Genomic DNA, 14252 nt, shown 5'->3' on the forward strand with positions numbered 1-14252 from the left:
ATAGTGAGCCTTCAAGGGTAGCAAAGACTTTCTTCCTTTGATCATTTTTCTTGCGGGTTTATTGTGAGAAAGTAGTTTGTGACTATCCTCTATTCAAACAGCTAACAATCCAGCTTAAAGATTCAGAGATGCCTCTTTTGGTTGCCAAATATATTGTAATCTGAGGTGAGCAGAGTCTCTGCGTCTATCACAGGAGGTGGTTTCCTTGGCAGACAGAACAGGCAGCGTGTCTTTACCAAGATGGAGAACCTGTTTCTGAACCACTAACAAGGTCTTTGATTAGTGGTCCTTGAGTGAAAACTTAAATGCTCTCTTTTCCTAGACTGGAGACCAGACTAAAAACCGACTAAAATGCAGATAAAAAACTGAAGGGTTCTTGTTCAGGGGTACATGTTGGGCTATGTTTGCCTCAGCTCCCGGCATCCCATGGCCAAGATTCAAACACGCTCCTGAATGTGGAGGTTTATCCTCCTCTTCAGGCATTCCCAGAGTCACAGCCAGGCTATTTTTATTAAGCTAGTTTGTTCATTTTGCTCTGATGGAGGGGCAAAAAAACTTTAATTAAATCCTTAAATTGTCCGTTTAAAAATAAGCTTTGCAAATTCTCTTTTTAACACTTTTGCTTTCCTAACAAGCGGCCATGTTCTTCACATGTGTAAATCAGCACTTTATCAGAGCCACCAGTCAGGCTCATTTACACTAATAAAGGATCTCGCCTGGTGCCCCACCACAGGCACAGCCTGGCATTTGACTGGAGCTGCAATGAGCAGGGTTGTTTTTGTTTAGCTTTATTTAGCACCTTATCTCCCTGCAGAATTCTTGCCCAAGCACCAGTGTCACCCGTGAACTCCACATCGCTGTTACTAGTTCTGTTCTATTTTGGGCTAGAAGAAAAAAAATAAAAAGCTCTCCACGTCAAAAGCAACCCTTCTCTTAAGCTCTGGAAACAGAAATTGTTAACTAACTGTTGCAGCAAAGGCTCTTATTACCATGACGAATGGATTCACACCACAGTTGAGTAAGTCATAACTCAAAAAACAGTACGCAAGACATTTATCCAAGCTCTCAACCTAACCTGATGCTAGCGGCCAAACACACACACCCATCCGCGAAGTATTTAGTTTTACCGTTGGTGCGCGACCCAACTTCTGTAGAAGCTATGAAGAACTATGGGTTTTTTTTCTGTTGTTCGTTTGACAGTTTGCCTAGTTATTCAGCTACTTGAATACCTGCAGGGATAGCTGCTCCCTTTCGCGACAGTCACACCGAGGAGGGCCGGGGGCCTGCTGGCAGTGCCTGGGGGTACCCTTCCCACCGCGCACCCCAGCGCGGCGCAGCGCCCCCCGGCGGGCAGGGGAGGCCCGGCCCGGCTCCGCCCCGCCGCCGCTTCCCCTCACCTTCGGCGGCCGGGAGCCGCCCCGCGGGGGCCGGGCCAGCGGCGGCGGGAGGGCGCCCGGCGGCCCGCGGCTCCGCAGGGCAGCGCGGCCGCGGCACTGCCCCTGCCATGTCGTCGGGCTCCCCGCCGGCCGAGCAGAAGGCGCGCAGCCTGGGCCGCCTGTCGCTGCCCGGCAGGGGCAGCATGACGCTCGGCAAGAAGCCCTCGGCGCTGGAGCTGGCCGAGAGCACCCCCAACGCCCGCTACGCCCCGATCCCCGCCGCCCAGGGCGGGCAGCCGCCGCCGGGCTGCAGCGCCGAGCCCCCGCGGGAGCGGCCGCGGCCGCCGCGCCTCAGGAGCGAGGCGGCCGCGGTGGTGGTGAGCGCCGACTGCCCGCGGCCGCCCGTCAGCCTCGACCCCCGCGTCTCCATCTACAGCCTCCGCAAGCCGCTGCTGAGCAGAAGCAACATCCAGGGCCGGGTCTACAACTTCTTGGAGCGCCCCACGGGCTGGAAGTGCTTCGTCTACCACTTCACCGTGTGAGTAGCGCGGGGGGGGGGGGGGCGCCGGCGGCCGTTAAACGGCTTCTCCCGTCAGCGCGGCGCGGCGCCCCGACCCACCCGCTGCGCGGGGGGCGCGCGCCGGCGGCCGTTAAACGGCTTCTCCCGTCAGCGCGGCGCCCCGACCCACCTGCTGCGCGGGGCCGCGCGCCGGCGGCCGTTAAACGGCTTCTCCTGTCAGCGCGGCGCGGCGCCCCGACCCACCTGCTGCGCGGGGGGCGCGCGCCGGCGGCCGTTGAACGGCTTCTCCTGTCAGCGGCGCGCAGCGCCCCCTCCTCTCCTCTCGCCGTGGAGACCGGGCGCAACGGCTGCCGCTTGCCGAGCTGCCGCGGTACTCTGCCGGGCGGGCTGCGCCTCGCGGAAGTTTCGTGAGCGCTGCGGGGACAGCAAGCGAGCGAACCCCCCAAAAGTCCCCTTCCGGCTGGAGCGTCTTTTACCCGAAACAGAAGAGCTGTGTTTCGAGTTCAGGTCACAGGTTTGTGGACAAGATAGAGCAGAAAACTGGCTTAAACCACTTTTCCTAGAAGATCATCCTAGGAGTTGACCTAAGCTGTTCATTCCAAGTATGAAAATGAAGCAGGTAGTCGCTTAATGGTTTGTTCTCAGGTAAATTAAATGCACTGATTCCTGTTTTTTCAGTGCGTTGTACCGCATCTGTTCTATACTGAGAAGATGTATTATTAGTGCTGCAATTCTGTTGGAGGGAGACAAGAGACAGGTGTATCATAGCGGCACTCCTAAGCAATTGGTATGTTAAGTAAATTGAGGATTGTGGGCTTATTTTCCACATTAGAGGATCCTGGAATCTTTAGGTAGGCAGATAAGTGGTACCAACTTTATTTTAGTCAGGGAAAAACAGCTGTCATAAGAATGTGTTTAAGTGTGCAGCTAATAAAATGGTTGTGGGTTTCGCTGTCTTTAACATTATGACAATGCCATTAGATGACAAAACAGCTAATGGCCATAATTATAAAAAGTGTATAATAGTTGTGGGTGAATAATATAAAACACTTTTAGGAACTGGAGTTCGTTATTTTTTAAAAAGGGAAAAAAAAACCTTTGGGGCAGCTATCCTGTATATCTGACCTCTTTCAGATGCCTCAAATTTTGTGTAGAAGGGACAGTAAATCGTGTTGAATATCTTAGCTAACCTTCTCTAAAGCTTAACAGTGGGCATAGGAAAAATTACTGAAAGCAGGAATTGTAGTGAGGTGTATTTCAGGGTAAAAGTTTTTATTGGCATTGCCCAGTTGGATCCCTTTATCTAACTGAGAATCTGGCCTGAATTTTAACTTAAAAAAATTTTTTTTCAGGTAATTAACAGTGAGAATTAAGATTCTGTAATTCTGCTTTAGGAAAGAGACTGTAATATGTGCAGGAAGTTATTGCCTGTCTCTTCCCCCAAAGCATGCTCATCCGTGGTGAAGCATTAGCCCCAGTGTTTCCTGGCTTTCCAGAAGAGCTCTTTTGATGCAGTGGTGAATGACAGAGGTACTGAATATTCTCAAGGCTGTTATTATGCATGGTGCAAATTCCTTGTCTCAGCACTCTAAAGAGACAGAAGGAGGTACTACTACCCCTATACATTTCTTATAGGGCAATCAGCAAGTACTATCTGCTATTTTTAGTCAGCCCCGATCTGATTTCCACCAGCAGAGGGGGTTGAGATTGTATCTTCCTCAACCATCCTGACGTCTCCCTAGTTCTGTGGTAGATGGGCCCTCCCTTTCTGTGCCCTTGCTAGTAATCTTTTCAGTTATTGGTCTTACATATATAACCCTCCAACTCTCTTGCTTTCTGAGCTGCCACAGCAAGCTTTCAGGATGCTTGTTTTCCACTTGACCAGGAGATCCTCTCTTTGACTACTGCCCCTGCCAGCCAGATGTCAAGCATTGGTAGCCTAATAATTGCTACTAAGATGGAGGAAAAAAATGAAGCTATTCCTCCAAAACCCAGAAGTTTGTTATGAAAAGTAATGGAAAAGGCAGACACTTGTTTTGATCCAGAGAAGCTGCTGTTTTACTTCAACCTGTACTTTGGAGGAGGCATGAGACCTGACTTTTGCATGCAGTTTTCTGGCTTTTTGCAAGCATTTGGTTGCTAATGATGAGCTGAAAAGGAGTTAGTTACCTGTGTTGGGTGCTATCTAATTCTCTTTTTATAAGGCCCCAACCATCATGCTTGCCCTTCTCTCCCCCTAGAAGAAGTAACTTGATTTTGTTGTCAGCATACAAACAAGCTTTCACAGAATGCTAAACTGGGTTTTGCCTTCTGATGTGCCAGATTGTGATGCTTGTCTCTCTTGCCAAAATGAGTCCAGAAGACCCATCTTATTTGCCTGTCTTCTCTCTGTGACTCCCTCTACTGGTTACTACTTGCTTTATTTTGGGGGATTGCTGCTGCCTGACAGGTCTTGGTTCTTCTCTTACTGGTCTTAAATCAAACATCTTAGAGGCAGAGGGACTCTGAATGGAGAGAAGTAGGACAGGACCAGTGTCATGGAGTGATGTTGTGTCAGGGCACAAAGACTAAAACTGAGTAGAGTGTCCGGGCCAAGGTGTAGCACAAAGATGGGAGCAGCAAGCACTGCAAACTTCTTCATTTTATAAAACAGCAAAATAGATTGTGCAGAGTGTATGACTGTATTCTTAGTTATACACTGAAATGATTAAATTTGGAGATAACTCCATAGAATAGTTCACCTAATTTGTTCTGGACATATGTCTATGGCTGGTTATTGAAACACTATGTTTTTCAAGCAAGAAGAGCAACAGCTACTGATTGTCTGTCATGCCCTGTTCTTACTTAGTAATCTTATTCAGTGGTACATAGACTATCAATAGCTAAGAATTGATATTGAGAACAGGTTTTCCTCAGTTTTTATGTTATAATACTTAGAAAAGGGAAGCTGAACTCTGAGCTTTAACCTACAGGATCCCCAGGACTCTTCCTATATTTGTTTCATATTGTTTAGGTTGCTGTTTTTGGTGTGCAGCAAAGTCCCCCTTGTCCCCCCAATCCAAATGATGGACACTAGCTATCTTACACAGAAATGGAGGATTGCCATACCAGAACAGACCAATGGCCCATTTATTTCTGAATTATCTCTTTCAAAAGGAGGCTGGTATGTCTGTTTTCAGAGATGCAAAGTATATGTCCTTTTTCTTTTGCTGTTGTTTCTAATCTTCCAGAATAATTGATGTCACAGTCACTGATTAAATCAACTGAACTATGCACAGGTCTCTTCTGAGATTTGTGTCTTCTTTGCCCAGGCCAAAGAGTAGAAACATCTCAAATGAGCAGAATAGGGAATGAATTATTGTACCTCATCTGTGCTAGATGTATACTGGATGAATCTATCTATATGCCATGGAAATGGTCTATATGTGGAAAGGAATTGGGAATCAGCAATTAACTAGCCATATGACAAAGTAATTTAAAAAATGCTAGTGGAGATAATACAGACTTTCTTCTGCTGCCTGACTTGGTCTAATGTTGTATTAAATTTCATTTAAATATGCGAAGTAGATAGTATGTGTACACTTAATGCTACCAGTGCTCAATAGGTAAAGATTTATATTACATAGTTTCTGCAGACACAACTGGCAGTTGCTTGGAAACTTGAATTTTGCACATCAGAATAAGAGCTTGCTCCATGGCATAGTTGTATGTATGGCTAGGTCCTGCCAGAGCTGCTAAGCCAATAGCCATCAGAGGACTTGTAAGTGAGAAAATGAATGAGTGTTCTCAATGTCTTCTGGAGTTAGGGCATCTTACTGCACTTAACAAAAATCATGCACTTTGAGGCACTAGTTTTGAGAGGTGAAATATTCTGTGCTGTTAACTAGTTATGCTTTCAGGCTACTTGAAGAGAGGTGCCAGGACAAAAGAGGATTAGGTTCTGTCCTTACAGTGGCCCACTGAAACCCTGAGACTCTTTGTCCCTGTGTTGGAAATGACTGTAAAAAAATAAGTGAAGTCTTTAGGTCTTTTTAAAAGTTATTTTAAATTTAAGAAGATGAGGGAAGAGCTTCTCACCATCTTTAGTGGTTTAAAATAAAACATCTTAGAATTTATATAAAGGAACTTAAATTATGAGCTTTCTGGTGGTTTCTCTTGTTTTCACTATAACAAATAATGACTTCTGGCAACATACACTGTGTGTTGACTTCCTGTGTTCTTTGAGGCGTTGGCCATTACCAGAGAGAACAATTCAAAAATAGATGGACCATTGGTCTGTTCCGGTATGGCAACTCTCATGTTGCCATGCAAGATAATCGGCTTCTATCTTATCTTTGTGTCGTTGCATGTACCTGGTTCAATTTACTTTGCCTTTGTATACGTTAGGTTTAATCAGCCATGATTGTTTGCCATTTATTTTTGAATCCCAAGATGCTTACATAAGCTTGGATTGGCCAGCAGTTGTGAGTTGGGAGACCGGTCTCAAGAAACTGGCGGAGCAGATGCACAGTTCCCTAATCTCTCAGAAGTGTGACTGCTTGTGTACACATGCAAAGATAAGAAACAATGGTAGATAGAATATTCCAGTTACGTGGTGTATCATGACTTAAAGTAATTAATTATTAAAGGCAATGTGATGTTTACATTCAATACTATGAGGAAGAAGTGCAACTCCAAACTGACTTAAATACCCAATTTTTAATGATTCCAAATATATTTCAAGAATATTGGTTCATGCTCAGTGCATAAACTTTTGGTGAGGGGGAAAAAAAAAGCTGTAAAAATAATCAGTGTTTGCATGTGCTCACACGTTATGATTGCAAGTGTTCTTTCTGAGTGTGTGAATTCAGAGAAGGGGTTAAATATACAAAATACTATGCTTTGGACATGGTCTTTAGAGGTTTTGTGGTTTGAAGTCAGACTTCAAGTTTTTACCTCTATTTTAAAAAGGTAATTTAAACCTCCCCAAAGAAGTGTGACTTTTCTAAGTGGAAGAAATTAAAAAGAGTTTGATCACAGTCATATTCTTTCTGCCACAGTCAATTGAAGGGAGACTTGGGTTTAGCTTTTGTGTTGTCAGGTTTAAGACAATTTGGTTGAAGGTGAATTGCCCCCCACACTTTGGCGTGTCTGAGTGATTATTCTTCTTGTCATGCAGAGGCTGATGTGAATGGATGTTTATTTTATTTCTGTATGTCTTTGTGCCTGTGAGTGCTTGCTACTTGCAACCGTTATTTACTATTCATTTGTATTACTGGAGCCCTAATCATCTCAGAACTTCTTCCCCCTCATGCTAGCTACAGTTGTAATAGCAGGAAACTGCTGCTTTGTCACCTCGCATTTTCAAGAACATAGTGTGTTATAGCTGTGCAGTATCTTATAAAAATCTTTGAGGTGGCACACATGCTCAGGGAATGTATGCGGGGAAAATGAAGAGGAAACAAGGTAATTTGTCTTTGTTTGTTTGTTTGTTTTTCCTCAGCCCTACTCCACAGTCTGTTTTATTTTGCAGTAGAGTGGACATCTTTGCAGCTTAGCACTGTGTATCTGTCGATACGTCTGGTAATGTCTTTGTCTGAAGTTAAAAGGGATTGAAAAGCAACCTTTACATGTTCCCAGAGAACAGGGGAGACCTTTTGCATGGTCCGTTATCATAGCTGGCTGCATATATAAGACAGTTTGCCAGTGTTTAGGAGTCACTGCTGCCTGGTCAGCCCTGCTACCTATCAGGCAAATAGTGATATTTAGAGACTTGGGCAGACTTCTGCTACAGTGTGAAGCTGCAGTATTTTCTTATGTTGTGTATCCACTGCTATGCTAGAGCAGAAGCAGTCCAGCAAAAGAGTATTGCCGGATGATTACCATGAGGCTATAATATGTGGTATTCTATCTGAAATTTACAATTATACAGCACGAGTGTTTTAGCATGTGAGCTAAAAGGTTTCAGTAAGTAGTATTTGAAAGCTTATTGGATGGACAGAGCATGATAACTTCATGCTCTGTGAACAAGGTGACAGCTGTAAAAGAGTGTTTTTGTTTAGTACAGATGTTGTAGAGAAGTGACTTGAGGTTTTGCTGCTTCCTTCTTCCCTGCTGTGTGCCACAATGCAGGCCCTTAGCTATGATATTACATGAAGACTTCGCTTTGGAACTTGTGTGGCAGAGGTAGTGTTTGGGTTGACCAACATACACGTTTCCTCTCTTGCCATGTTTCATGTTTCCCAATTTATAACTTGACTGAAGATTGATCTTTACTGAGGGCCGTCTGGCTGTCCTGTGACTGAGAACAATCCAAGTTTGTGCCAAGGAGAGCTCAGGAGTGACAACTTAGTTACAGGTCAGGAGGGTCCTCATTTCTCTTTCCAGTGGGGCAATAGAAGTTATGAAACGCAGATACTAATGAAGTGCATAACTGATGAAAAATGAAAAAAAAATCAAATTCGCTTAATAATTAACTGTCATCAGAAAGAAGAGCAGACTCAAACCAGGTCCTCTCAATGTCACCCACCAGTAGCTATTACCTGGAAGTCACTTTGACGAAACCACCATCTTTGCCTTATCTGTTGCCCCGAATGATTGCTTTGTGAAAATGATTGCAGAAATGTATTTTGAACAGTCAAAGGAGAAGGAAGGTGGAAAGCTGGGTATTTTCTTATTAGAGTGTCTTTTGAAGGAACACACTATCTTTAGTAATAATAAAGAAGACAATCCAATTTCTACTTTGAAATGCATAACACTACATGAACAGTTACTTGAAAAAGCTTGTAGAATGTCATCTTGACCTGTTGTCTGCAGGCAGTGACCGATAAAGAGACCATGCTGCATGAGGGAAGGGAGTCCTGTTGGGGTTGGGGGGAGTAAGACTTTGCAATTGTACCAATGTTTAGATTTTTGAGTAACTGATGGAAGCAGAAGGCTGTAAAATCAGCAGATCAGCACTAGAACTTAGCGGAGGCAAGTTGTGTGGGATGGATGAACTACTCTGCAGAACCCATGCATAATGGTTGTATATCCATTAAATTTGGGCAGGCTTTCGTGGGGATAGGCCTTCCTCTCTCTGTCCAATCATCCTTCCAGTATAATATTTCAAGTCCCTCTCTGGTGTTTGCTTTCCTTCAGGAAAAGAATTATTCTACCTCCCTTTAAAAGATGCACATGAATGATCTTAAGAAAACCTGTAGGTGCAGTATTCACATTTCTGTATGTCTGTCAAATGCTCGGTTGAGCAATTCTGGCACACTTCCTTGCCCTAGCTCTTCAAGTGCCAGGAGAAAAATATGCAAGGCTGTGTAGATAGGCCTCTTTCAAAACATTCATTGCAATTGAATCAAGGCTAGAGCTGAGATTCAATGCAGTCAGCTAATTAGGCTGAGCTCCAAATGTCTGAGCACTGGATTTATTACAAACAACAGTGTCAACATATGGTTTAGGGGATGGTGACTATGCACAGGCACAGTGCTTTGCTGACTTTAAATTTGGCAGTACCTCATTACTTTGTGTGTTAATAGATTATTGGATGTTTATTAGTGACTGAACATAAAAGCTGTGAACACTTGCTCATTCAGTTCCAGATGGAAACTACTGTCTTGTTGGGGGCAAGGTGTTTTCTGCCTGCCACCGAGAGGTCAAACAGAAGTCTCAAATATGTTGGAATGCTGCCAGTTGCAAATAGGCCTGATGGGTAGAACGAATCACAGAGGCTGGGAAGAAGGGTGTGTAGATTAGTGAGTTTTTCAGGCAAGGTACTGGCTCTCATGCAGTCATGTGTGTGAGAACCATTATAACACTGTTAATAACAGGAGGGCACACATTTGCAAGCTTCTACTATGGTAGTATCTACTGTATTTTACCTCCTACCAGAAAGATAACTTTTTTGTAATAACAGAGATAGCCAGTTTTATCTGCTTTACTAGTCCAACTTTAATGTTAATTTTACTGTTGCTTTTTAGTCAGTGATTTAAAGGCTCTTACAGGAAGTTCTGCAGCTTCTCTAAATTAAATAGGTTTCTTCAGCACTGAGTCTTCACGGAGCTGGAGGACTGGAGGGGTGTTTAGTGTGAACTTTTCACTCATGTCTGACGCAATCAGTTTTTCAGGTGCATGGATTCTCAGCTCCCCCTCTTCCCCCACTTCTTGGTACAGAGCAGCAAAATCAGAACTGTTTTCTGCATTCAAGGAGCTTAGTAAATGTAAGAAGTTGCGCAGAGGGCTAAGCAGGGCCTGGATGAGTTTGTAGGTATAGTGCAAGTATCTGTAAACAAATACTGTAAGGCATTTCTTAAATGGCAGTTTCCTCCCTTAGCACCCACACTTTACAACAGAAAACTTAGAACTTGGAAAAACTGCAATAAAAATAGACACGCACAGGGAAAGCCAAAGATTTCTTGATGTTTAGGACAACCATTGCAACAAAAGCAAGTTTTTACTCTGAACTTCTGTAGTGTCAGAAATGTTTGTTATGCAAGTTAATCAGCATATATTTGCTCTTTCTCAAAACTGGCTGAATCCTTTTTGAGTTTAAAAAAAGTGCATGTGGGACTTTATGCAAGGACTACAGCAAGCACTAAAATTGCAGCCTTGAAAGTTTACCTTTTTGAAATTTGTGAAATTTATAAGCTACTGAACATAGGGAATTATGCAGCAAACTGTTAGGTGGCCTTTATAATAGATATTTCCAGCAATGTGTCTAGAGTAGTATGTCTTTTCAGTTTTTTTTTCATTCGTTCTTTGCAGTCAATGTGATGTTTTAATGTTTTATGAAAAATGTTCACCAAAGCCAAAATAAACCTAATGCAGGGTTTCTGCATCCTTTTCATTTTCTCCTGCTTCTGCAATTATTGATCCAGATCTTTCAGAGTTTCCTATTAATGTTTTAAATAGGAAGAATCTTATGTTTTGCAAGTATCAACTGTCTTATGATATGTCATTTGATAATAACATTTTGAAACATTTGACAGGAGCTACTCCTAACTAGTAAAATCCAGTGGTTGAAATGTCTAGATGTTCAGAATTGTTCCATTTTCTTTTGTGTGGTTGTACTTCCTGCTGATACTCATGACTGTTGCAGTGTGCAGAGAATGGAGAAGACCTCTTCTGTTCCATGTTCCTTTTGAAACAGAATAGCTTTTGTGTCTTTCCTAGTTAAAAAGGGCAGTAGACTGTGAAACAAAATTGCCCTGTGCTGTTCCCCTGAAAAGCATAGAGGAGGAACAAGAAGAACCTGAGGCTGTAGAATTTCCTAGGTTTTTTTTTTTTTTAAGAGTTTCTAAAAGGAAATAAAAGACTGTTCTGGGGTTATTTAAACAGTAAATGATTTGTTACTTTACTTGACTTGTGTTTACTTCAAATGAGAATTATATCATTTTAGTGAACTAGTATCTTGAAAGAATATAAAATATTTCTCTTTGTTTATCCTAACAGGTTGTGCTCTTGTTTCTAGTTTATTAGCTTTGCTTTGACAAAGCCTGAAAAATAGGAAGAGAATACGTTTTCTCTTCCCACAGTAGGAATGTATAATACATTTTCTGAACTGTTCTGATTCTGCAAGAAACACTCACCATATGTTTAACTTCACTGTTTGAACAGATATTTGGTTCCCGATGGGACCAACTAGTGTTAGTAAAGATAAAACCATGTATACACATCTTGAAGATTAGGGCAATGAAAATTACTCATCAGACGTTGTTCGTAGGATGTGTAGAACTTACTTTAAATAAAATATAAAATAATTTTAACTAAGTTTTTCTTTTTTTCTGAAAGCACTAAGCCTTTTATAGTATTAATTTTGCATGAACTTTTATGTTGTACATATGATGGCTGTCTCTAGCCTTTAGTAAATCTGTTAAATTACATAATTGACAGTTACTCAAGTTGGGGTTTTTTTTCTTTGTCTTCTTTCTTTGCTCTTTTTTTCTTTTCTTTTTTTCAACAGTGGTTTTGTTCTAGGTTTTATAAAATAAATTGTCCTCTCTCTGTCCTTCCCTCCTAGCATGTGTTTTAGACTAGGTGCAGACATGTCCCCTCTGTTTAGACCAGAAAGTGTCCAGACTTGAAATGATCTGCTGTCAGCCAGCAGTCTTGAACTGGCCCAAGAAAATTGTGCTAGTTTGGTTATCTATGAATGTCAGTGCTCAGAAATATCTAATCTCCTCTGAAAATGTGCTCCCTCGTGTCTTGGGGATACCTTTAACATTTTTTAAAGATAATTTTTCATTGCGATGCTAATATTACATAATTTATATGGATTGGATAGGGAACAAAATGGGGTCATAGTTTGAGGACAGAATGTAAATCATGATAGGAAGTTTCCATCGAGTTACTTCCATGTATTCTCTCCAAAAAGACTAAGCTTAGTAGCAGAGGTAGAATGCTGGTGGCAAACATTGTGGAGGCTTAGCTCCTCCCTTGTACAACAAAGGCTGCAGCATTTGTGGTGAAGATGTCTTCTTTCTGTTAAATAAGTAATTACCTTCCAAGGGTGGTTTCTCCTGCAGCATCAGCCCCCCACTCCCGGTAAAACGAGGCTGGAATTGGCTGGGCCCTTCTGTTTCAGAGTAACCACTGAAGGCACAGTATAACTAACAAGCAGAAGTAAAGGTGCCTCATCTCCTGTAAGGATGTGGACAAGTAGAGCAAAGGAGAAAGGCTGCAGGAAATAATTGCTGCTGACAGTCTCATTCCTTAACCCTTAGAATGCCTGTGCCAAATTCCCTGTCCCCTCTCTCCATTGCCCTGAACAGATACCGGGGAAAGACCTTCCATACTGTGGCTTTGAAAAAAGAGAATGCCTTACAGCCTTAGCTGATCATGTTTAGAATCAGTGTGTTATTTGTATTCTGTAGAACAAAGCTTTATCTGTCCTTTACAAGCTTAAGCAAATAGTCCTTGCTTTTTTCAAATACTCTTCCTAAGTAGATCTAGTTGAGATTATTCAATTTGTTTGTTATTCACTTGTGTCTTGGAAGACATTGAAATGTGGTCAAACCTGTCAATGAGTAAATAAATAAATGTGTATTGCTTTATCCATAGTGTGAGTAAACTTCATGTAATTATATGCTGTTATCTTATCAGCAACCCGGAAAGTATTGATAGTGTATTATCTCAGCACTTTGCACAAAATAAACCTGTCCACTCAATGTTTTCTGTGTCAACAGGTCATCTAGCATCCTAGTGCTAAACAATCTGAGCTGTTTCAACAGTATATGAAGTATGACAGTCATAGATATAAGGAGTTGGTTTATGCCTTCGTAGTTCTGTTCATTCAAGACAGCTCTTCATGGCTTTTATTTGCTATTATGACATAACCTTATTTGGATAATTTGTAGGTATTCCAACTATAAAAACAAGGAAAACCTTACAAGAATATTGAGGTTGCAGGACTACAAGACTAGCTGCGCTGTGTTAATTTTAGCCCTTCTTGTGCATGTGAATTGCTTGTTGCACTCTGAGTGTCAAACACTGAGAAATTACTGTGATGACTTCTGTGGCAGCCTAGTTTTTGTGGCTTTAATATAAAACTAAATGCATGCCCATCAACTCTCATTATAGATTGAGAAGACTGTGAGAAAATAGAATGTGAGAAGTACATGATCTTTGAAAAATTTCCAGTGGATAGTATCTGTGAAAGTAAAGGGGAATTAGCATATTGTTTTTTTATCTCTTATATTAAATAGTGTAGACAGCATTCAAGCAGGTTGTAATACTACCTGTTAGCTGCTGCTGAGGTGGTCTCCTTTTTCTTAGGAAAGTTTTGTATCAAATATCTTTCTCTTCAATCAAAAAATGTCCATTTCAATAAACCTTCAGATGGCCTGTGTTTTTCATTACCGAAATAATATATGTGAGGTGCCATCTGATTCTTCTTTTGAGGAATTTTGCTCAATTCTTTTGAGGAATATGTGGTCAGTTGCTATCATATCTGTTAGAGCTGATATTATGATTTTAAGTCAGAAGTGTTCTTAGAGACTGGATGACATTGTAGAAGACCAAAGAAGGACAAGTCAAATGCTAATTTTTGAAGGTGGACATGAGTTGGAAAAGCTTAACTTTTAATATTCAAAAAAAAGGTCTTGAGCAAGGAATCAAACTATTTCTAAGCACTCACAGGAAATTAATCTGTTAATTTGTACAACATGTGTAAGCATTCAGCATGGATTTGTCAAAAAAAATTATCAATTTAATTTCAGACTGTGACAGAATAAAAAGGTTTATGGCTAGGGAAAAAGCAAATGTTGTCATGTATATCTTTTATAAGATTCTTAATACTTCCCTTCTTTGTTTGCTTATGGAATTGGCTGCTTGATGAAATTAGTAGTGTGGAGAGGAAACTAAAATTTTGGGTACTGTACTTCAACAAA

At 41.8% G+C, this 14252-nt stretch overlaps 1 protein-coding gene across 1 annotated transcript in view; it reads left to right on the top strand.

The window, feature by feature from the left end:
- Positions 1–1504: 1504 nt before the first annotated feature.
- Positions 1505–14252, top strand: part of KCNQ1 (potassium voltage-gated channel subfamily Q member 1) — a 376056-nt gene continuing 363308 nt past the window's right edge. Inside the window, exon 1 of the mRNA XM_067296019.1 lies at positions 1505–1914. Coding sequence (XP_067152120.1) covers positions 1505–1914 — 410 coding nt within the window. The remainder of the gene's footprint in view (positions 1915–14252) is intronic.

The sequence above is a fragment of the Apteryx mantelli genome, chromosome 4 (assembly GCF_036417845.1).
Source record: "Apteryx mantelli isolate bAptMan1 chromosome 4, bAptMan1.hap1, whole genome shotgun sequence".
Taxonomy (NCBI): Eukaryota; Metazoa; Chordata; class Aves; order Apterygiformes; family Apterygidae; genus Apteryx; species Apteryx mantelli.